Raw genomic sequence first — 24,557 nt, 5'->3', positions numbered from 1 at the left:
ACCAAAGTAAACAACGTGTCTTGAGGACAACAGAATCCATTGTTCTGGCGTGATCAACACAAAGTCTCAAAAAATGCGCCGAGATTTTAAAAAAAAAGTGTATAAAGCTAAGCTAAAGTTAGCTAAGGTTCAAAGTAGCTAGGTCTTTGAACCCTACACCTGGTATGTCAGGAGGAATGGGCCAAAGTTGTAGAAAAGTACATTTGTAACACCATGAAGTCATATCATCAAGAGCCAAATATTAAATAAATTCAGAATTTAAATAACTTTGGTCAACCTCCTCACATGAAAGCTTTAATTGGATGCAAATATGCTAGCTACAAGCATTTTCTGTATGTTCAGATACTTTTACGCTCGAGTGCAGGTTACTCACAAAACCACATCGACCAGTTTAATCGTTTCACAATGAATAATGATAGCTTTTAAACTCTAATACCCTTTATGCTCACTCGGCTTATAGAGAACGGCACGTAGCCTTTGATTTCTGAAGGAAGTGCAAACATCGTGACCCAGAAAATATCTTTACTAATCCTGAAAGGTGGTCCAACATGCCAAGCATTAAAACTGGCCTAAATTCCTTTGATTGGGTCCAAACGTATTGAGTGGGTCATAACAATCGTTGTGCAACTATACAGGGAACTAATTTACTTTAGTCAATTAAGGACGGACTGATGTGTGAGAGATTAGAGAATCTTTTTCTGGCCAAAAAAAACAAAAAAACATCCGCCAATCAGCAGCAGAAGTGACCCCACTACCACCCTCTACTTCCCAATAACCCCGTTAAACCAACAGTAGGAATCACTGACGTAATCACGGGACCTGCAGTTTTGATTGAAGCTGTGATGTGATGCCTTACGGCTCTCCATTCAAAACGCAGCGCGGAAGAGAGAGACGCGGTTCGGGCAGAAGTGAGCGCTGTAGAGCAGCTTCGGAGATTTAGTGACCACACGTCCCTGCAGCAGCAGTAGAGCTGTCCGACTTTGTAAAGATCTACAGATTGTTGCTGGAGGAGGATCTGTCGCTTGGTGTTGCTTTTATTACCTGCGCAAGGACCCAGAGAGCCGCGCTCAAAATGCCCGGCGACGGCTTCGCCATCACAAGTCGCATCAGGAATTTACTGAGGTCGCCGTCAATCAAGAACAAGAAGAAATGCAAGGAAAGCCTCACCAGCAAGGTGAGAAGGACTACGGGGAGGAGGCAAAAAGTTGTGTAAAGTTGCAGATTTAGGGCACACACATTAATTGCATAGAATAAGTGTTCAAATCAAAGATATTTTCTTGTTACTGTAGTGTCAAAAGTGTGGCCCGAGGTCCCTTCATGGCCCCTGGAATGATTCTCTGCGCCCCCTTAACATGTGAGGTGCAAGACAAAGGATTTATAGTTTATTAATAGCGTTTTATTCATTTTATTAGTCTGTATATAGAAGCATAAACAATCGTTTTTTTGTTGTTGTTGTTTGTTTTTGTTTTTACTTTAAAAGCAAACTTTAGTGCTCCCATTCATTAAACCGAACCAAATTCAGAGTGTTTTATTACAGGATGAGTGACAAATATGCGTTTGTCATATTTATGGACAAACTAAAATATGGATGAGTATTTGTTGTTGTTGAGATACATTTTTTGTTAAAAAAAAGAAGAAACCTTTTAAACCAGAAGAGCAAATTATTAACTTACCACACCTCCAAACTCTCCAAAAACAAAAAAACAAATGAACAAAAATAAAATAAAATAAAAAAAATACAAAAGTTAGGAAAATGTAAGTTCTTTATAGATAAGCAAACATGTTTTAATTCTGAAACGATTTGGAGATCTTTTTTAATTAAATTTTATAAAGTTACATATTTAGTTCATTATTAAATAGGGAAAAATTAGAAGTTGACAAAGTATTTTTTTGTGTTTGGGAAAGAATTTTGTTTGTGCACCCCTACTGTACGTCCAGCAGTTAGTTTTAGATGTGTTTAAAGTCACATCTGAACCTGTGATTTGTTACTTAAAATGAATCATTTATCTCCAAGATACTGCTGTCAATTAAATTTAAATTTTATTGTTTTTTAAATCTGTAGCAAAGATTTCTTAAAAAAAAAAAAAAAAAAATTCTGTCTAGAGCGTAGTTCTATGAAAAAGTTAATTTATGTCAATCTTATGGCAGTCTGTTGCGTAAAAAGGTTTAAACTGAGCCGCCACATGACGGCTGTACAAAAACCATAATCAAACATCAGGATTATGAGATGTTTTTATGGGTTCCTGTTATTGTCCTGATTAGTTTGTTGAGTTTATTATGAATGCATGTGTGTTAGTAGGACGCCATAAACTCGTTGAGACAGAGCAGGTTTGGAGCCAGCCGACTCGTCCTCTACTGATAGAACGTCAACATCACACTTTTATACACGAAAGAAAAACTAAAATAATGTTTTCTCATTTAAAAAATCAAAAGAAAGTGTCACAATGGTGCTACCGTACCAAATTCAGCATTTGACTCAACCGTCTCTTGAGTCAGAGACGGTTCTTTACTGTTTCTAAAAGTGAAACATCAGAGAAGCTCAATGAAATTAAAAGTTGTTTAGACATCTGAAATGCTTTCTCGATTTCTGCTGACTTTGAAGAGGGTCTTTGTGTTTCGCTCAGCGTTTTTGCACATCAGTCCTGTCGCACTAACTCCCATCTGCACACGTGTTGTGACCTGCCTCCCTCCTCTTGTGTTTCATTCATTAACATAGATGCTTAGTTACATCACTGTTGGCTGGGCTCGCATCTGCCTGTCCACCAGCTGTTCTCAGAGATCTGTAGAACAGAAAAAAAAAAGGTCTCTGTTATGTGTCTCTACAGGTGACTTTGGAGAAGGTCCTGGGGATCACCGCTGCAGGAAACAGTGGCCTGACCTGCGATCCCAGATCTGGACTTGTGGCCTATCCAGCGGGGTAAAGACCCTTATCCCGACATCTGCTCTTTGTCTTATCAGCGGCGCACGCATGGCCTCTTATCATATCTGCCCCTTGCAGACGTTTAGTGTGCAAATTTCTGTGATCAAGCATCATCTGTCAACTATCTGAAGAGGAGGAGGAGGAAAAGGAGAGCCCGGTGGGCCTCCTCAATCAGAGAAAGTTCAAATCTTATTTGTGCCATCCTCAGGGAGGCTTTTTATATCCGTCTATGATCTACAAAAGGCTCAGATTCTGGCAAGCTGGAAGGGCTTAGCTTTAGCTGATGTAAAATTGAGCCATTTAAGCATGGTTTCTGATAATTGCTTCACATCTGCGCTGCACAAAGTCAACCAACCTGTTTAAAAAAAAACTATTTTTTTTTCCTTAAAAACAAACTACATATTATTCAATTGTGTAACTTTTTGTCAGTTTGAGAAGTCTACGTGTTTCCAGATATTTGTACATGACCCACAGTGTCTGTCAAATTAAGCACAAATTTCCTAAATTGAGCCCCAATCTGGCATTCCACCTGCTGTCCCAGTTTAAAGCCGTACAAGCTGCGGTACCAGGAATGTAGTTTCCTGGCACGCATCTCAAGAACTTGCTGTTCTGCAACAGGAGGAGCGCTAATCTGCGAGCTGCCAATGAACAAAGTGCAGAGAGAGGAAGTGCTTCTCACAGGAGGCATTGTTTCTGTCTGAGCGATTTGAATATGGAAGAGAGCATTTATGAGGGTATGAAAATTACTGATAGATTAGGCTACATTGTTTAGCTACTTAGCGTGGTTTCAGTTCAATAGGCTTGATTTTACATAGCCTAAAAAAAAATCTATATACATGACTGATCTCAGAGGGAAATTTACTAAGAGGTTCTTATTTGATTAGTAACATAAATTTTTTGTTAGCTATTATATTAGCAGGCTCTCTCAAGAACTAGAAAGGTAACTTTGCTTTCCATCTACAGGTGAAATATGTTATGTATTGTTGTCTACAGATAGCTGAGCAGCATCTTTATGTTGATAAAATGGACCAAAACATGGCTGTTTGTGGCTAATAAAGACCTCTTGTCCTTTCGTTTCTACTTTCCAGCCTGAAGCTTTTTTGAAGCTGTGTAGCCTAGCATAGCGTTGTACTAGAAAAAGTCACCACTTATGCTTCAACATAAGTGGTGATTTAAGACACTTTGTCTGGCTTTGCTTAAAACTAACAGATTCCAACATCGCTTCACAACTTTGAGACACAGTAATTACGTGAATTCAGTGACAATAGTGAATTTTACTGTCTGAACAGAACGACCTGCAATTATCTAACGGTTGTAGCTTATAGTTAGCATCCAAGAGATTTTTATGCTCAACACCTGGTGGGAAATTATCAAGTACCTACATTTTCTAAATCAATATTCAGCATTCAAATAGCAAGTCCTTTCTAATTTTAAACTGACCATTGGTTATATTTGTGTCTGTACGTTTTTAATGGTAGCTGGAATGGGAAGCTGCATTGTCAATATGACTCTCTTTAAACCATCTATTCACCTGGATTTCTTACTTTGTCTTGAATTCAAACTTTAATATAAGTAAATCCTCAGATATGCAGCTGTCCTAACTTGAGACATATCTATATCTAATAAATATACTTCTTTAAAACCATTTTTTTAACTAAATGGTCAATCTGTAATGGTTTATAGTTTCACTTGACTTCATTTCAGTGAGAAATATTAGACTTTCTATATCTCTTATTTGTCCTTTTTCTTGTGATGGAAAAGAAAGTGTTGATCCACATTTTCCTTGTGTCTCTCCTTTCTTTCTGAAGGTGCGTCGTCGTCTTGCTGAACCCCAGAAAGGACAGACAGCACCACATTATCAACACTTCCAGGTGAGCTGTACAGAAATTTGACCCGCATTCACAAAGGAGCTAAATAAACTTTAGACATCTCCCAGAATATTGAATGAAACTAAATTCTCTGCCTCACTTTCACAGGAAAACTATCACAGCTCTCTCATTTTCCCCCGATGGAAAGCACCTGGTGACGGGAGAGGTCAGTTTCCTTCTTGTCGATATTTTATAATGAACATGATTCATTTTGCAGTAGAAACGCGTCCGCTTTTTTAGCTTAAATCAAACAGACTTCAGTTCTACTCAGAGTTGGTGGTTTGTATGCTTCATTCCCTGCCAGACACAGGCTCGTTGCTGAATACAAATTCGCGGATGTCGACCCATCTGTCTCCGCGGGCGGGTACGAAGTGAGCTAAAGCCTCCCCACTTTTAAGGCGTCCAGGTTGCTGTTGTTGTTGCGTCTCGGTCCCACACGTCCCATCACTGAAGCGTCTTCAGCCCTCTGTGTCGGCGCTACAACGTGGGCCTCGGCTCAACGCGCCACCTTAATCCTTCCCTGCCTACCAAAGCCGATTACCGACTTCGCCGTGCAAGTGGCTGGACACGCGGTGGTTGCTATGACTACAGGAAACAAAGTTCAAATGACCAAAATGTGCCAACTGTTGGCACCTTTTTTAAACATTTTGGCACCGTTTTAATCTGGAACACCTGAAGGCTGCTTCGCTTTGCTTTGCTTCGCTTTGCTTTGAGGAATTCAGTCTGAGAATCTGTTTGATTTTAGGTCAAAGCCGCACAGAAGCATCACAGCTTTATTACGGGATTTGATTTAAGCATTTAAAAAGGACAAAAAAAGACCCTGAGTCAATTATCTGATGTCTGTGACACGCTCATTCATCAAACAGAGCTTCATTTGCATACAGGGAACAGCTGCCAGCAGACGGGCTATCTGTCTCGCTTTTTCCTTGTTTTCTGTCTCTTTCAGCTCAGACTTACTGGTTGTCTCAATTCCCATTGATTGCAGCCTTAAAAAAAAAAAAAAAAAAGGACAACACAAATAGTCTGCTGACCTTATGATCCCTTGGAGGCAAAGTAACTATTCTCAGTCAGAGGACAGGGAGGATTAGCTCTTAGCGAGACAGGATAGACAGGTGAGCACTGGGGTTAAGCTAGTGAAGTCAACTTGATTTCCACAGTGGAGATACCGTATAAAATGTTATATTAACGACCACATACTGTTGTTTTTCCTTTCTTTTTTTGCATCAGAGCGGTCATCTACCAGCAGTGAGACTGTGGGACGTCGCCGAGCGCAGGCAGGTGGCCGAGCTGCAGAAGCACAAATACGGCGTCTCGTGTGTGGCCTTTTCTCCCAACAACAAATACATAGTCAGTGTGGGAAACCAGCATGACATGATGGTCAACGTCTGGGCCTGGAAGGTCTGTGTCATTTGCAGTAATCCTGCTTCCGTGCGAACGTTTTCCGTGTCGGTCTAAAACGTTTTTATCGGAGTGATAGTGGGTTAGATTTCTTCATTTACCCAAATGTAATGAAAAGGACCAGGAGGGTTATGTTCATGCTGCAACATCCAGCTGAAAAAGAAACCAGCAGCTATAGGGGAAGAATAAATAAAACATACTACAAAATGGCAACTGCATGTTTCACACGTAAAACAGACATTTAAACTGGCAGCAAACTGATTCAGCTTTGATTCGATGACAGCGCCGAGTCTTTCCTGGTACAAGGCTAACAGCATGCCACGTCTTGACTTGACATTTGCTCACTCTGACGTGCCAAAGCTCTTGAAATCTGTTAGATTCTGAGGAAAACCAGATTGTTGTCACAGGCAGAACCCCGCAGATGTTAAAACCCCATTTCTCTAACACTTAAATTTTTGCTTCTGAAGAAGCACAATTTATTTTTTTTTTGGTTTGATTTGGAGGTAGCGGGACTTTGAAACAATCTGTCTGAAACCGACCCATTTCCTCCTACTTCCAGTCTTTGTGCCAAAAGGCCAAGTGCTTGCTGACTGCCTTATTGTTTGACACAAACACTGAGTGGGGGCCGATCTCCCATGAATTGCTAAACAAGCACGGCGACGTCAAGTTCGACCTTTCAACTGACTGCCAAATTTGACGTAAAAAAAACAACAACTTGGGTTTTACAGTCAATGTGTGCTTTAAAGTCGTGTCTGTGCTCTTCTCTTGCAGAAAGACGCCGTTGTCGCGGCGAACAAAGTGTCCAGCAAGGTGACAGGCGTGTCTTTCTCTGAGGACAGCTCTTACTTTGTGACTGTGGGCAACAGACACGTCAAGTTCTGGTATTTGGACAACTGTAAGGCCAACAAGGTACGGAAGGGTGTTTTTAGTTTGTTACACTTTTTTAACTAACTGGATTCTCATCCTGCAACTAAAGAGAAAGTGAGCCTGTCCTAGCATTACCCCTCTCTGTGGCGTACAGGCCACGACCCCCATGCCCCTGCTGGGCCGCTCGGGACTCCTGGGAGAGCTGAGGAACAACTTCTTCTCTGACGTGGCCTGTGGGCGGGGCTCCAAGTCCGACTCCACCTTCTGCATCACCTCCTCTGGTCTGCTGTGTGAGTTTAACAGCAACAGGATGCTGGACAAGTGGGTGGATCTGCGGGTGAGTGACACCAGCGCAGGCTCGTTTGGGCCCAGTAGGTCCAAACACAGAGAATATCAGTGGTACTCTGTTAATCTGTTCGGCTAAATACGACATACTGGGGATATTATTTTTTTTTTTAAATGATGGCAGATGCATCATTTTTTATTGATGTTTGTGACGTCTTTTTCTTCCAGTGGCGGTAAACCGCGTTTGCCCGTCATAGATCAATTTCTTCTCATTTTGCTTTCTTGTTATGTGTTTAGTTTGATTTAACTGTTTGATGGATCATTTTACTTGTTTTCTGCCCTCTGGTGGAAGATCTAAGTACAACAATTTCAATCAAGAGCCAAAAATGGCTGGGCACATTTGAAGAAGCAATTATTATGGAATGCCAAGTCCCACTTTTGTTGTTGTTGTTTTTTTTTTTTTTACCACCAGTAAATATATATTTTCCATATCAGTTTAAAGTTATAGAGTAATATGATGTACAGAAGGAAATAGTTTTATGTTTTCTTGTATAAACTGCTTAAAATGATGATTGGAATTTGTAATGCTGTTGGATTTCAAATGATACTTTTTTTTTTAAAGTGGTGAAAATGATAAATACTATGCAAGTTAGTCATGATGTGTTTTTATGGGTTATAGAAGGAAAAAAAGTGATTTTATATATATATATATATATATATATATATATTTTTTTTTTTTTTTTTTTGTGTGTGTGTAGCAGACTATACAGGTTTAAGCAGAGACAGTTGCCAGCTTCAGGATTTGCAACCCTGGATCTCCAATAGCTTGTTCACATTTGTGCTCATTTATTCAGCAGCAGTGCTCCGACCGCACACAAAGCTGAGTATTGAGTTTTTCTCCCTCTCAGACCGGCGCGGCTCAGTCCCTGTCTCTGTCCGAAGACGCCATCTTCTGCGGCTGCGCCGACGGAACGGTGCGGGCCTTCAGACCTGCCGACCTGCACTTTGTCTGCACGCTGCCGCGGCCCCATCCCATCGGCGCTGACGTCTCGGCCGTCACCGAGGCCAGGTGAGGACCGGATCAGGAGTGGCGCTGCGCTCTCTTGGTAGCGATCCACTGCAGGGCCGAAATCGAAGGATCTATTTATAGAGCTTCCTGTCTCGAGTGGCATCTGTCGGCTGTCAGACACACACCCAAACGCCTCCTGTTTGTGTTGGAGAAGTCTAAGCTGAAATCTAGTCTATTGCTTCTAATTTTCAGTCTTTTTTTTAACATTCCCTCCAACTTTTCTCATTACAGCGCTCTGTTTCACACCAAAACAGAAGACAGATACCCAGACGTCATTGCGGTCACCTATGATCCCGTGAGCCGCTGGCTCAGCTGTGTGTATAGTGACCACAGTTTGTATGTGTGGGACGTTAGAGAGGTTCACCGGGTCGGGAAGGTGAACTCTGCCCTCTTCCATGCTGGGTCTGTTTGGGACCTGGAGGTAAACACATTCATCGTTAAGCGATTGTGTAAACAAAAAAAAACAACAAAAAAACACTCTTCTAACACAATAATGACGTCTGATTGTCCCCTTAACAATAGAAAAACAGAGTGAATGATTAGGTTTTTGATGGATAACTGATAAATAGGTCGATATTGACACATCACATCGCTTCCAGAAACTTTAGGAGACTTTTCACATTTTGCCACATTTCAACCACAAGAATAAATGTCTTTTTTTTTCATCTTTAATTTTGACAAAACCTATAGTCACAGTATCATAAAGCCAATTTTGACACTTGAGAAGAAAATATAAGTAAAATGGTGAATTGTGATGAATAAAACACCTTTATTTCCCAGAGGTTTACAACGATCAGAAAGAAAAATAGGATAAAGCAAAAGAAAAAGAATTAAATAGTAAGAAATACAATGAAACAAATAAAACTACACAAACTAAAACCATAGCATTAAATGATGACCACGCAGTTTCACGTGATCTACCCGACTTTGCCACCATAAACAAAATTGTTGAGTCGTGTGATTGAGACAGGCTGTTATTTTTTTCCTTTTTTATACACGTTAAGTGTTACATCCATCCAGTCTGTATTGGGATTTTACGTCATAGACCAGAGGAATACAGAAATCCTTCCTGCTGTCGCAAACTTCCTGCCGAATTTGAAGTAATCCCGTCATCGTTTCTCAGGTGTTTCCTGACGTTCCCCGAGGTTTGGCCGCAGATTTGTCATCAGACTCGTTCTTCACTTGCTCAGCAGACGGCACCATCAGAATATGGAGGATGGGAGACTCGACGCAGAACATCCTCAGCAACGTGAGCTCGCATTTTTACACTCCAAATCTCTTTCCTTTCTTCTTTTCTGAGTGGGCATTTATCATGTGATTTATCGTTTATTTTTGATAGATTTCTTATCAGGATAAGAATTAGGATTTATCGGTGTTGATTAACGATGCGTAAAATCACAAATCACCTCATTCCTTTTTGTGACTGATGTTCTATAGAAGCGTACTATAAATGGGAATGTTTTTTTAAGCAATATTTGTGATAGTGAGAATATAATTGCTGTGACACGCAGTCGCCTAAAAAAAAAGAAGTCAGAAAAAGCTCTTATTGTCACTTTTATCGTAATCGCAACAGCACCACTAAATATCGTGGTAAAACATTAAGTCCGCCCTCCATTACCTCTGACGTACTGAAACTTTGAGGTAAATCCCCATCCCTCTCAATGATTGATTGACTCTGGTCTCATCGTTTTCTCTGCAGGACCTCTTGAAGATAATCTACGCAGATGGAAACGCGGGGACGGTGCTGGATCCAGAGTGTAACGCGACCGCGGACAAATCGGGGGACGGGCAGACGGCAGAAACCAGAGCAGGCGTCAGAACCATCTGCGTGAGTCCAGACGGCAAACACCTGGCGTCCGGAGACCGCAGCGGGATGCTGAGGTGATTTACGGCCGGGGACCGAACTGGCAGACCTCGAGCGTTCGTCTGTCTGTAACGTGATGCCGCTGTCCTGCAGGGTTCATGACCTCGGCAGCATGGAGGAGGTTCTTAAAGTGGAAGCCCATGATGCCGAGATCCTCTGTCTGGAGTACAGTAAACCAGAAACAGGTCGGCTTGTGTGTGTGTGTGCACGTGTGACTGCAACGGCAATGTGTTTTAGTCTAATCTGTCGTGCATTAACACGGTTCCGTTGCTCTCAGGCCTGAAGCTGCTCGCCACGGCCAGCAGGGACCGTCTGATCCACGTCTTGGACGCGGACGACGGCTACAGCCTGGTGCAGACGCTCGACGAACACTCCTCATCCATAACAGCCGTCCGCTTCGCCGGTGAGCCACTCGAGACACCGCCGACATCTGACTGCTAATCTTCTCCTAATCCCCGCTATTATCGCCGCTCAGTCACACACACACGCACACACACAAATGTCCCGCTTCTGTGAGCTTATTTACATAATTAATGAAATGTACACGTGTTGTCGATTTGGGTTTTTATTTGTTTGCCGGAGCAAAGTCCTTCTTTTCTCTCATATTCTTAACATATGCCCATCGGTCGCTATCGTTGATTTATTATTTAATCAGTAATTTACGATGTGCTTTACGATGTGCCCCGCTTTAGATTTTTTCTTTTTTTCCCCCCATTGGTTGTAAATCAGGATTAAACACTAATAAGACCTTTTTGATAAGACCATCCACGTTTGTTTTTTTTTGTTTTTTTGGCAATCGTAAAACTTTGACCATAAATAAATCATTAAGTAATATTTTTTTTTTTTCTCAAGCCAATGACAACAAGGTGAGGATGATTAGCTGCGGAGCAGACAAGAGCATCTACTTCCGCACGGCGCACAAGGTAACATCATTACTTTTTATCTGACGTTTACTGTGGAACACGCAACAGGCGCTCTCGTAAATGTGATGCTGAAAGTGTGTTTGCTCAGCAAGCTCAGGATAATTATGCTTACACAAACACTTAGCAACAATATTTAAGAAGGGACATTTTCTCGGGAACTTTAAGTTTGTGCTGAAAATCTTCGAAAGCCCCAAAGCTCCCCGGGATAAATCAGAGAAAAAAAAAAATATTAAGCAGATATCGGTTTGCTAATCTGCACTGATTGCTGCACAATAGGATCGTTTCTCCTATCGCGTGCTTAACTCGGACTCACAAAGTGACTGATAAAGTAATCGTTGTCCCTGCAAAAAGAAAAGCATCCTGCCACGACGCTGCCACTGTTACGAGGAGGGTTTGATCAGATGGATGCGCCGTGTTGGTTTCCTGCCTCAAATGCCGATTTACTTTTAGGTAAAAGAAAAGAAAAGCAAAAACAATTTGGCCCCGTCTGAGCAGAGATTTTCATTCCACGTCTTTTCGTGGCTTCTGTCAAGCTGCAAACAGGGTTTTCGATTGATTTTTCGTTTTTTAAACAATGTACATTGTTCTTGTCACTCCGCCATAAATGCAACACTTTTGTAATATACAACCAATACAACACAAAGCCTCACTTACTGTCTTCGGTCTAGGTTCTTATCTACGAATAAGATAAAAATGACTCACAAGTGACTTTTCAGAAGGATATAGGAGCTTGTCTTAAGTAGATCATTTCTTAATATTGATCAAAGAGTACTTCTTCGCTGACATATTATTTCATTTATAACATGGGAAAACGTCTTGTTTTAAGTGGAATAAAATGCAAATGGAACTAGTACTTTTTTCTATCCATGTTAAGAAATTATTTATTTAAAACACGCTCCTGTATCTTGTTGAAAAGTTACTCGTTTTGTCTTATTTCAAGTGTACCAAAACATTTACAATAGTAACTGGAGCAAAAATACTTAGTAAGATTTTGTGTTTTTTGCAGTGTAGCTTTTCCCACCTGAGCTGCGGATTTCTGCAGCTCATCTAAAGCTTGGATAGAAGCTGTTTTATAACCTCATTCTTTGAGCTTCTCCACAAACTTGCCTCTGACCTGCTTGGTACTGTCTGGGTGTGAATACTTTCGTAAGGCACGGTAAAGCGAGGCGCATAAGCCGCGCCGCGACTAGATTCAGATCTCCGCTGGGCTCCAAATCGACATGTTTTGGTGGGAAAAGCAGCTGGTTGCTCTTTTCAATCAAACACCTGAACATTTGTGAAATATTTATGTTGGTAGATGATCTAGAGTTTACACAGTGCAGAGTTTTATTCAGTGTGGGGGAAAAAAAACTGTGCTCCTTTCTTTCTTTTTTTCTTTTTGACTTTTGCAGACCGACAAAGGCACAGAGTTCAGGCGCTCCCACCACACTGTGAGGAAAACCACACTTTACGACATGAGCGTCGACGCCACCTGCAAGTACGCAGCTGTTGGCTGTCAGGACCGCTGCATCAGGTGCGTGCATGAGTGCGAGCGTTAGGCTGCTTCGCTTAAGGCTCGCACGGTTGGCAGTTTGAAACATCCTGAGGCCTGCTCTTCTTCCCAATGCAGGATTTTCAACATCAGCAGCGGCAAACAGAGAAAGCTCTACAAAGGATCGCTGAGTGAAGATGGCAGTCTCCTCAGGGTGACATTTCCTCTTTCAGTTCACACTGCAGTGGTTGTTTTTTTATATATATATAGACACTTCAGGAAATAAGGAACTGTTTTTATTTGCTCTAAAAGGTTCAGATCGATCCTTCGGGTCAATACGTGGCCACCAGCTGCTCCGATAAAAACATCAGCATCTTTGACTTCTGCACTGGAGAGTGTGTGGCCACAATGTTTGGACACTCGGGTAACAGAGCCAGACTGAAGATGATCTACGTTAGTTTCTGTATGAAAATGAATACTGTTAGCCCAGGTACCATGGTGCTAATGACTGACTTTTGTTTTGCAGAGATTATCACTGGGATGAAGTTCACCAACGACTGCAAGCATTTGATCTCTGTATCAGGAGACAGGTGAGAGGATGATCTTTACTTGAGCTCACACAGGAAAGTGACAGATCCTGTTGACACTTAATATTAACAGCGACCTGATATTTCACAATGTCTCTTTACTAAAACGGCCATTTGTGGCTTTAGGTGTCTGACTTGCTGAGAGATATGACGCCGTTTTTGATCTACGGGAAACAAGTCAACCCTTTGTTCTGGAAGTTATGCCCCACAGATTATCTTCTTTTGACTTTTCTATAACGCCCTAAAATACATCAAAAGGTTTTTCTCCATTTATGTTTTCAAAGTCATGACATCATCATCTGTATGTAGATAATCTCGGTGTATGTAAACTTTTGATCTGGTAATCCAATTTACCTTAAAAGGAAAAAAGTTTTGTCTGATTCAATGTCAGATTAAGACTTTAAAAGATTCTGGACATTTTTGTTCAGTGTATATTAATTTCTGGTTTTGGTTGTATTTAAAAGTAGATAAACCACAAAGTAAACTTTTTTTGCAGATAAATTATAAACTTAACAGATGCTGTCTTTTGTTACTGCGCAAATTGTGACATTTTCATGCAAACTTATGTAATTTGACCTAAAACTGTCTCAGTGCTGCCCTCTGTGGGCTGAAGTTTAATTTTCCAGATGCTTACAAATGGAAAGCGAACGGCTTCGTTCACATCCGGGTATTTGCTTGTAATGTGGCACTGCTGCTGTTCGCTCAGGACAGTTACTGAAAAGCGATTGGTTCCTTCACAAGCCTCCAAAAACACTGAAAAATGTCGCTAGATTTGTCGCTAGCGGCATTTTTGAACCCCTCAACAAACTGGCGACGGCGCTTTCCCTTTTGGCTCCGCCCACTTTGGTGGATGTGTTTTCAAAATGGCTCCGGGAGCGGAGTTGTGCTTTCGCAATGGGATTTGGTTCCACTTTAAAGTAGCGTGGATAAATAATTATTGCAGTCATGCGTTACATTAGACCGTTGTTTCACATCTGAACAAAAACAAAAGCCTCGTGGGTGTTAATCCCGTAACCTAAGCAAAACAACATAAATTGGAAAACATTATTAGTGGTCTCCTAGCACGTCATCGTTGTCTTTAGTTGATAACAAAATGTCTCCAGTCTTACATACTTTATTGAAGGTTTATGTGAGTGCCCATTAATACTACATAAATCTGAATTGTAGTACATGGAGCCAAAACAAAATGAATGTTTACACATGAAGAAGGATTTGTGTGCATCAGACTGCCTTGCTGCTCTTCCTAACAGGATGTGATTTTCATATTTCCCACCATGCCAAAGATTTGTTCTTTTGTCCACCTAAAACACAAAAAAGAAAAAAACATTCAGAGCGAGAGTGTTAGTGCAACTCACCTTCAGTCGCTTCATGTACTTAGAAAATAAATTATTTAAATACAAATTGCAACAGCCTGCCACGTGGTAGATTGATGTGCAAGATTTAATGAGAGCTTTGCTTTTGGATCATCTACTGCAAAGAATGATAAAAATACATCCAGCAGTTGCGTGGAATCAATTTCCAGCTCCTCGCGCGAGAGGAAATGACTCCGGGAATGTGTTTGAAGACGGTTTCCTCGGCTGTTACAATGAGATGAAAACCTAAATATTTAATGCTTGTATGCTTTTTCTTCCCCCAGCTGTGTCTTTGTCTGGCGCCTTGCTCCAGAACTTACAATGGCCATGAAGGAGAGGCGGTACCAGCTGGGAGAACACCAGGACTCACCTCGCTGTGGGACCTCTGGAATCAGGTGCACGCACACACACACACACACACACACACACGCATACACACACACCTACACACATGCTCATTTTTAACATCTACAGCAGAGCCAGCGACTCTTTATAATGAGTTCTGTGCTTTACATGCTGACGCTCCGCAGAGCCTCATCATTATGAATCTTTTTTACCACAGGCGGGAGGCGTACAGCGCTCTGGCTCTGGTTGGCCTGTCTTCTGACAGCGACCAAGACAACGAGGCGGAGGAGAACGAAGACACTAATGATGCGCAGGACAGCAAAAGCAGCGGCTCCTCCAACAGCTGCCACGGAGAGGAGGACACAGGTAGTTGTCTTAATGTCAGGAGAGCAGCTTTAATAATGAACGCGTCGGCTAATAAAAGGACATGAGAGAAGCTAATCAGCTCCTGTTTTGACCTGATCCATGTGGAGGTAAATTTTTTTTAACCTAATAATTGTTGTTGTTTTTTTTTTTAATCCAATATTAGGTTCAGATGAAGAACAGGACTGGGAGCAGAGAAAGGTAAGAAAATCAGAGGCTTTAAAGACGCCAACAGCCACGCAGTTAAAAAAAATACCTTAGCATTTTGTTCGTACCTTAGCTATTAATTTGCACAAACGTTAAAAAAATAGAATGCATTCATACCAATAAAACGTTTCCACCTTTAATCAACTCGCAACCAGAAACATCGGTGCATTTTATTTGGATTTTCTGCAACACAAAGTGGAGTGCAGCTGTGCAGTAGAAGGGAAGCGGCGTTGTTTTCTACGTTTTATTGTACGTAAAACCATGGAAAGTGTTGTATATGTTTCTATTCGCCTTTTCTTCTCTCTGAAAAGAGAGAAGACATTCTGAAATCCACTGACTTCAGAATGTCAATAGTCAAATTTATTAATATGTATTAAAAACAATTCATGTAGACCAAAGAGCTTCCTCAGCAAACTATAATAAAACAGAATGCATAACAAAGAAGTAATTAGAATTTGACAGTGTATTTAAAAGACAAAATTATGAACAATGATTACTTTTAAAATGATCTTACGATGAAGTATTAGGGCCTTACTAGAAAAAAAAGATTAAAGTCTTAATATTACGAGATTAAAGATACAATATTATGACTCTATTCCCGTAATTTTATCTTTTTAATCTTAGCATGGCCCCCAAGACTACACGACATTTACAGGACTCTGCTATCTGAGAGGTGCAGACATGTACAGACTTTAAAGTGTGTTTTGACAACATGTCGGTGTGTGAAGCAGCTGCTGTGAAGCCCCGTTTGTTTCCTGGTTCCTTTCTAGTACGGAGCGGTCAGCCAGGTCCTTCCTGACCCCACCAAGCGTCCGCGGAGACGTTGGTCCCGTCGCATCGGTTCGCTGGAGCTGATGGTGAAATCCATGCTGGACCTGAGGCAACTTGAGACCTTTGGTCAAAAGAAGAACCTCAACTTCCCCACACAGAGCATCTCCAGCCTCCATGACCCCGAGGTGAGCAGATTGGGTTTTTAGTTTTTCTCTTTTGTTTTGGTAGTGGTAGGAATTTCGATATATTTTTATTTTACTTTTTTTAAGAAAAGAACAACTTTAATTTCCAGGAGCAGCAAGTGGAAGAGAGATCCAGGAGGCGTCTGGCTTGGTTGCCCTCGGCAACGTCCAACTGTGCCGCGGCGACGGATGGACCGGTGTTCTTCCCCGAGGAAAATAAAGACAACACGAGTCCAGTGGATGGGTAACTCATCAACTCCTCCACACTGTCTCACCCAAGGGAAAGACATTTTCTCTTTTTTTTTAAATTAATTTTTAGGAGTTTGACCGTTTCTCTCGCCCTGCAGCGATGATTACGTGGTGACGGAGCAGCCCTGCAGCCCGCAGAGCCAGAGGACGCACGCAGAGAGCCAGGACAGCCGCAGCCCAGACAGCGCCTGTTCGCTGGGCTACGACAGCAGGGAGTCCAGCCCGGATCGCATCGCGGACGGTGAGAAACTGCCGAGGAGGTTCAGCAGTTTCCCACATCGCAAACACAAACTACAGAGCAGAGTAGAAATGTTCTGTATTGGCCCACAATGGGAACATTTCTGTGCAACAGCAGCTGAGTGACAGGCAATCACAGCAAATTGACTGACGCCAAGATAGAATATAGACTGCATATAAAGACAGTAATAAGAGTAAAAATACTGTCCATTAAGGGCAAAATTTCAACATAAATATACTGTGCAGTCATAAAGAAAATAGTATACTTCAGTCTAAATGAATGTGCAACTGAGTTGGTTAATTTTAACACAAATAAACAAAATGTTTAAAATGAACAAAATGTTTAAAATGAACAAAATGCCCCAGCTGAAAAGTTAGTTAAAAACTTTGGTTAGTTTGCCTATTTGAGCCATTAAAAGACCAATTAGTGACAATAAAAGACAAACAGCGTTGCTTGCGCAGACACCAGCAGGGAGGTAAACACACTCCTTGACGGTTATTCACTGTATTTTACTGAGGTCCGATGTGATAAATGAGCTTTGTTAGGAAGTGGAAGGACGCCGTAACTCTCGAGGAAAAGTGGCGAGAGGACGGCCGTAAATCACGTCCGTGGTTTGCCAAAAGTTATGCGGGGAGCGCCGTAAAAATTCTGAACAAGTTGTTCCAGTCGGCTGGTGCCGACGTTTATTTTAGCCTAGATTTGCTTCGCGTTTTTGTTGTTTTGTTTGTCGAAGCACTTTTGTGATTTGTATCTTGAAAGGTGCCAGATAAATAAAAATCACTTACTTACTTTTTGGCCTACATGCAAAAACTCTTTTCAAAAAGAACAATCCACATTTCAAAGTGAAACCTGGTGATGGCAGCATCATGCTGTGGGGTTGGTTTTCTCTACACTTACAGGAAGAGTTGATGGATGGATGGGGAATCAATAGAAAGAGTTTATAACTCTGCTTTTGTGTGTTCAATTTTACACCATTCAAATGAAACACATCAAAATTTCTTTATCTAACATGACACAATATGGAAAGGTTATAGCAATATAAAAGCCGTCTTTTACCCAAATACCAAAGGCGATGCGTGCAGCAAAGTTAGTTTTTCCCTTTGTGCTTCGCTCTCAACCCATTCCTGGTTTTGCTCTCATTTCCAGCAGATGTGGAAACTCTGAGTCGGTGCAGCTCTGACGAGGAGGAAGAGCGAGCTGCGAGGAAGACGCCGTTGGTAACGAGCATGGACGAAGCTCTGAGGACGGTAAACGACTCCCAAGAGCCCGGTGAGGAGGACTTCCTGTGGCAGAACTTTGAGGCGCTGGCCGAAAGCTGCAGCTCAGGTGACGCTGCCGAAGTAGCCACGGCTCGGCCGATTCCCCTTTAACGCTCATTTATCAGAAGAAGGTGGATTCAAAGATTTCTGTTTTTGTTCTTTGTTCCGCCGTAAGAAAAGTAATCTAGATATAAACCGCAACGTTCTTCTTTTCACCCCTCAAACACTTCCAGATATCAAACAGAAAATCCCGGCTCAGGCTCGGCCTTGGGGCTTTTGTGCCTCAGAATGCCTCCGTGTTGCTTTCAATGACCCCACAGTCAAGCTCAGACAGACATCATTGATTTTTTTTTTTTTTTTTTTACTCCTTTCTGCAGCCGAGCAGAGCAAAGTCCCGGGGCTCAGCATGTCTTCACGCTTCCTGGCCAAAGGACATAATAACAGGTAGTGCTGACCACCTCGGGCCGGCGCCGGCCCTCGACTATAATTATAAACCCTTGTGGACGCCGGCAGGCTGCTCTGTTAAACCATCTGCGTTCCCTCCTCATCCAGCTAGCTGTCAGTTTGATGTTTGTCTTTACATGGAAGCGAAGAATAAACAACAACAAAAAAACTGGTTTAACAGTTTAGTATAGAAGAGGAAAGAGTGCTTTTTGAATAAGAGAAGCAGAGTGTTGCGTTTTGTTACAGTAAAAGTACAAACTTTTATGGGTTTTTTAAAATTATTTTCTCTGACAGATTACACATAAAAGTGAAAATTTGTGAAGTGGAATAAATATATATGTGTTTCCATTTTTCTTTTTTTAAATATATTTTTTTATAAAGAAGGAGAAAATCTAAATCAAACAGAATTAAATTTACCATCAGCATGATGCTGCCACCACCGTGCTTCATTCTGGGGATTATCTGTTTGTTCAGAACGATATACAATGTTAGTCCTTTTTTTTGTCAGAGAATATTTTACATGTTCATATGTTTCATTAAATATTCTAGAAAAAAGCTTCTAAAAATTTAAAGCTTCAATTTGCTCAGTTTTTATTATGTTTCATCCTTAATGTTCTCTATTATTTGTTAAAAAAAACATTAAAATTTTACTTCCATTTTACAATATTGCACTACTTTGTGTAAAAAACAAAAAACAAATGAAATGCACCGCAGTTTGCAGTTGCAACATGACAAATATCGGAACTTATCAAATCATCCGTAGCAGATCCGACTTTAATGGAGCTCCTTCTGCTGTCCCATAATCAGTCACGATGCAGGAAGTCATTTTAATTTGGGGGTGACTTAAAACTGTCTGCCTATTAACAGCTGCCATGAATAAAAGCATAGCAGCTGTTCAAGGGGCAACTTTTTTTTTTTTTAACCTGGTACTTGTTGCCGCCCTGGGCAACTGCCATTATACTCTGTCAGAAACTGCAAGAGAAGCTCTAAATTTCAAGAACTAACACACAATGACCTTAACATTACTTCATATAGCGTGGTATAATCAGCTTTGCTACCAAAATGCACAAGGAAAATAAATGTTTGCCTCCACTGCTCGCTGTGTAGACCAGTAGCTCCACTGGCCAGAATGACTGAGTCGGGAGAAGGACAGAAATCCGCCAAGCCTCCGGTGTCGAAGGTTCTGCCCATAATGGACGAGAGGAGAAAGACAGAGGACAGGACCGCTGTCAGAACTGAGAGGTAACGAGAAAACCCAGACTTTTTTTGTTCCTCATAGAAATTCTTCAAACTGTGACAGAAAGATGTACATTTTTCTCTCAGTCATTTAAAACTATAGAATCAAACGTGCTTGTTTTGAAATGCTTTTACTCAGAGCTGCGGTTTATCGTCTCTGCAGGGCTCCGGAGAGACGTTCTCCCCCTAAGCTCCGGCCGCTGAAGAAGAAGACGTCCTGGTCCCCTGAGTGGAGGAAGTCCAACCCGACATCGACGACCTCCTCCATGCTGGACATACCGGCTGCTTTCCAGAAGTCCCGCTCTGCACAGAACTTATCTTCAGACTGTATGTTTTTCTTATTTGATCCCATTTCTTAAATTTCTTTGCATTGACACTTACTGTTTCCTCCAGGTTGCATATTTTTTGGTATAGATTTCTTCATCTTTAAGCTGAATTTGTTCAGATGTCATCGTGTTAATGTTTTGATAATTTTGTTTGAAGTCTAAACATATTTCCTTTATGTCTCAATTTTTACACATTAGTCTTTATTGAGAAAAAAAAATCTACTAAATGAATCAACATACAAATTTCAAATCCTCTCCACCAGCATGTAAAATAAAAAAAATTTTCTGAGAAGAATTCATTTTATCTTTCCATCCCTCCTTTTCTAGCGTCTCACTCCCCGGTGCCCCCTAGTGTCCAAAGGGAGCAGCAGAAGAGACCTCAGCAGCTGCTTTGGACAACCTCCACCTCCAAGCCTTCCTTTTACTTCTCGTCCCCGTCCTCCGGGTCACCACACACCTCGCCATCCCCCCCGCCATGGGAGAGTCCCAAACTAAAGCCCACCCACTCCTACATGAACCCCACAGCCAGCTCCAATGCCAAACGCAGCCGCTCCACCTCTCCGAGGGACGGTGTCCAGCCTTGCCAGTCGCCGCCTCGCTCCCCGGGCTTCCCCGAAGACAGGAGGTCACCCGGCGAGGCGGAGGCGGAGCCAAGCCTCTGTTTCCCGTCCTCCGTCTTGTCTGAGTCGTCCATGTCATCCAGAAGCTCCCCTCTGGGTCATCAGGCAGCCGGGCGGCTGACCCAGAACGCCGCGGCCTCTCGCATCCCGCTCCCAAAGCAGCCTCTGAGTTCGCGGCGCAGCCTGTGCCTGGACGCCGAGCCGACTCCAGGCTGCTCCGCATCCAGGCTCAGGGCTTCTGCTTCCACCATGGATGTTCGCTGTGATGTTCCAGATAAAACACAAGGTTAGACAAGAAGAGAGGCACACACTGTGGAAACTACACACACGGCTGAGGGGTTGAATGTGTAATAATATGTCTGCATCTCTCCTGGTTTCAGCGCGATGCAGACAACTCTCCTTATGTCTGGATTCTCCATTACCGAGTTCACTGCCAGTGAGGCAGAAAAGAGACGAGTTTCCTGAGAGGTAAAGTTAAACTGGATTTCAAAGAAGCATAAGTATTTACGCCTCTTTTGCTTTTACATGTTTTGTCACATTACAACGGCAAACTTCCACGTTTCTTACTTGTTTATCGTACGAGGCAAACACAAAGTGGACTGGTACATAATTGTGACATTCAAGACAAAAATATTCATGGTTTCAAAAATCCAAGAAGTGTTGAGTGCTTTTGGTTTGAACAGGAATGCTGCAGGGTTGATGTGTTCAGGGTGACGAACACACCAAGCCAGTGATACAAAATGTTGAAAACTATGTATCATTTCACAGTTTTGCCCTACTTTCTGAAGGTCTGTCACATAAAATCCCAATAAAAAGAGGTCTGTGGCTGTAAAGTGACACCATGTGAGAAAATCTCCCTTTTTTTGGGGGCGGGGGCATGCCATTTCCCACGTAAGATCAACGTCCCGTCTGTAAGTAACATACATTTTTAATGTTTGTTCCCAGTGTTGAGGGAGGTCAGGTGGCTAAAGAGCGCCCTCTGGTGTTGGGAGAAGACCGCACATCGAGCCCGCAGCCAGGTTTGACATTTCATGCCTCCTCTTTGTTTAGGTGAAAAATTTAAGCGAGAGAAATACGTTTGTGTTTGGTTTCAGATCTCTTAAGTGCCACTAATAGTGCTGCATTTTACTGTAAAAAGTATTTTAAGTGTGGATACAGGCATAAAAATGTGCGTGTTCTCCCCGCGTGTTTTTCATATTTTCATCAGCAACTTGATTTTCAGGATGACGTCCATTTTCCAAGATGGCCACCATTTTTGAGCCTTTCAAACCGATTACTGCCATAAAATGTTTCCCATTTTCACGACATGGACGAACTTTATGTCACGTCATGTTTTCGACTTGGGTCATCCTGTTTATACAACTTTAAAGTAATAATAAGTAGTAAAATCAGACGTCAAAACTGAAACTGAGGATTGTTAGAGTTTCACACCAGTCGTCCTAGTGGTTAGCGTTAGCTTTCGCTACATTTTTTCTGCTAATTGTTTTACAGCTTAGCAAAAGCGGACCTAAGATTCTTGTTTAGCAAATTAGTGGTTAGTGAACCTAACATGATAATATGTGGCTAATAAATGCTGCCGATTTTAGTGCAAACATATATTCTCCATCACAAGCATGGCGTCCATTTTGAAAAATGTCCACCAGAAAAATTTATATATATGATTTCTGTGGTTCAAAGATATGTATGCGACACCAAACATATAAATCTAATTTGTGATTTTAGTGCAAAAAAGTAATTTGCATGTCAACTGACAATCTTTTGAAAAAATATTACCTTTATGGGTCCAAGTATGAATGATTTCACCACAAAAACATTAATCTATGATTTCACTGGCAAAATTAGACAAAAAGAAATTTTCCTTGACGATCATGGCGGCCATCTTGAAAAATGGCTGCCCTCTTGAGTTTTTCGGCAGGTAACATCCATGCCACGTTACGTTCTTCCATCCACACGTGAACCATCAAGCTGGAACATTGAATTATCTGCTGCGCTGTCAGTGATAACTGTATCCTTCTGGAGGATATTGGGTGAAAAATCAATTGTTCTCACCCTTTGCACCGTTCACACAGCCACTTCCCTCTTCAATGCACTGCAGGCTCTCTGTTTTCTCTGCTTTGCTCAGCGGCAGAGCGTGCCTCGGTGCGTGTGAGCTCGCTCTGACTCGCAGGCACTCTGTGATGAACTTGAAAGTCATTCTCTCCATCTCCTCGCTGCAGATCACTCCGTCACCTTAGAGACGTGCAGGCAAGCCGTCACCGATCTTCGACAGAGTCTGAGGGGAGCCGTCGTTTTGTACACTGCGGTGAGTAAGACGGTCGGAGAGACCGAGCAAAGAAACCGAACACACGAAGAAAGGAAAAAGTGAGTGAAAACCTTAGAGATGGCTTGTTTTCTTAAAGAAACAAAGTTGAATTTATCTGATCTTCTCTACCTCAGTTTTATTTGCATCTTTGAATGGTAGAAGCTGATGCGCTCACTTCCTGTATTGAACCCACTGCGGGAAAGTTGCTTTTGAAAACAGCTCACTTGAGGTTTTCAAGCTGCCAAATTTCATTGTCTCGAAACAGATTTTTGCAAACACATCTCAGCTGATTTCTATACATTTAAAAACATTACTGTCAGCTTTATTATCTCTTTCATCAGAGATTTCTCTTGGAGCTTGCCTGCAACTTTAACATTTGTAGAGATGTACTTTGTTTTTTAAAAAATGACTTTTTTATTTGCAGATTTCTGGCTATGTCTTGTTTTTGGTTTTTTTTAAATGTCATTTTTTCCTCATTTACACTGTTTGTAAAATTGTGCTTTGAGGGGTCTCTGTTTTCTGAATCTTAGACATTTTCACAAACCATTTTCACGCTCAAAAGACACTTTTATTTTTCTGCCATCGCACGTTGCTGCAAGATTTAATAAGTTAAAGTGTTCTACCACACTGAGTTTTTATTCAAGATGTTTTTCATCTGAATTCATGAACACACTGTAATCTATAAAACAAAATAAAGAAAAAACAAAACCAGAAGATCTAAAAAAATATTCCACCCGATTGACTGGTTTAATGTGTTTCCCTGACACAGTTACTGAAAAGCAACCAGCCGCAGCGCTCAGACCACCACGAGATGAGGCGCCTCCTGTCCGAGGCCCTGTTCAGGGTCAAGGCCGAGCTGGACTCGCTGCCCCTCGGCTCCTCGGGGCCCCAAGCGGCCCCCGTGATAAACTGCGACGGAGACAAGGCACTGGCTCTGCTGGAGCAGTACGCCGAGCTGCTGCTGAAATCTGTGGAGAGAAGGCTGGACACCAAGACCTGAGCGGATGGCATCGCCGTTTTCAGTAGCCGCCTGACGAGACCGAGGCGTGCAGGAGCAACAGAACGTGAACGGCACCTTTTTCTATTTGCACATTTGCACACAAAAAAAATATATAAACAATTCACGCAAACTCGGGAACGCCGTCGTGATTAGAGGAGCTGGTAGAATGTCAGCTGAATATTAAGCACTGAAATAGTATTTAGTTTTAGTTTTCTTCCGTAAAAGTGCCTTGCTTTTTATTCAACTATAATTTGTCTTTTGTATGTGTTGACTTAATGACGGATGGTTTGATTTTTACTGAGGGTAAATATGAGACGTTTAAATCTTTAAAGCGTCATTGAAAAAGGTTTTTGGGATAAACTGAAAGAAAATGAGTTTATCGGGATGTCACTGTAATTTACAGTACTGTAA

General features: G+C 41.8%; 1 protein-coding gene across 3 annotated transcripts; it reads left to right on the top strand.

The window, feature by feature from the left end:
* The first annotated feature begins 839 nt into the window (after window positions 1–839).
* On the top strand, window positions 840–24,246 carry LOC106954539 (mitogen-activated protein kinase-binding protein 1-like). Of its 3 annotated transcripts, none has more exons than XM_015044119.1 (33): window positions 840–1,174; window positions 2,826–2,917; window positions 4,729–4,791; window positions 4,897–4,954; window positions 6,016–6,186; window positions 6,958–7,095; window positions 7,208–7,390; window positions 8,247–8,407; window positions 8,639–8,828; window positions 9,531–9,656; window positions 10,107–10,288; window positions 10,365–10,456; window positions 10,549–10,674; window positions 11,124–11,194; window positions 12,586–12,707; window positions 12,804–12,879; window positions 12,978–13,089; window positions 13,192–13,255; window positions 14,889–14,999; window positions 15,167–15,315; window positions 15,479–15,513; window positions 16,290–16,475; window positions 16,583–16,716; window positions 16,820–16,962; window positions 18,109–18,285; window positions 18,596–18,662; window positions 19,770–19,904; window positions 20,062–20,225; window positions 20,552–21,130; window positions 21,225–21,312; window positions 21,790–21,863; window positions 23,061–23,146; window positions 23,916–24,246. In XM_015044119.1, exons 1-33 carry the CDS (start codon window positions 1,073–1,075, stop codon window positions 24,144–24,146), a joined length of 4,488 nt encoding a protein of 1,495 aa, XP_014899605.1. In that variant the 5' UTR covers window positions 840–1,072; the 3' UTR covers window positions 24,147–24,246. The 3 variants fall into 3 exon arrangements, with proteins under 3 accessions (XP_014899605.1, XP_014899606.1, XP_014899604.1); XM_015044120.1 differs by having other exon boundaries at window positions 18,106–18,228; XM_015044118.1 differs by having other exon boundaries at window positions 18,106–18,285.
* The last annotated feature ends 311 nt before the right edge of the window (window positions 24,247–24,557 follow it).

Source organism: Poecilia latipinna, unplaced genomic scaffold (genome assembly GCF_001443285.1).
Source record: "Poecilia latipinna isolate Pla-1442-1.1 unplaced genomic scaffold, P_latipinna-1.0 Scaffold663, whole genome shotgun sequence".
NCBI lineage: Eukaryota > Metazoa > Chordata > Actinopteri > Cyprinodontiformes > Poeciliidae > Poecilia > Poecilia latipinna.
The sequence above is the reverse complement of the archived record's forward strand: the minus strand, read 5'-3'. Positions and strand labels throughout refer to the sequence as shown.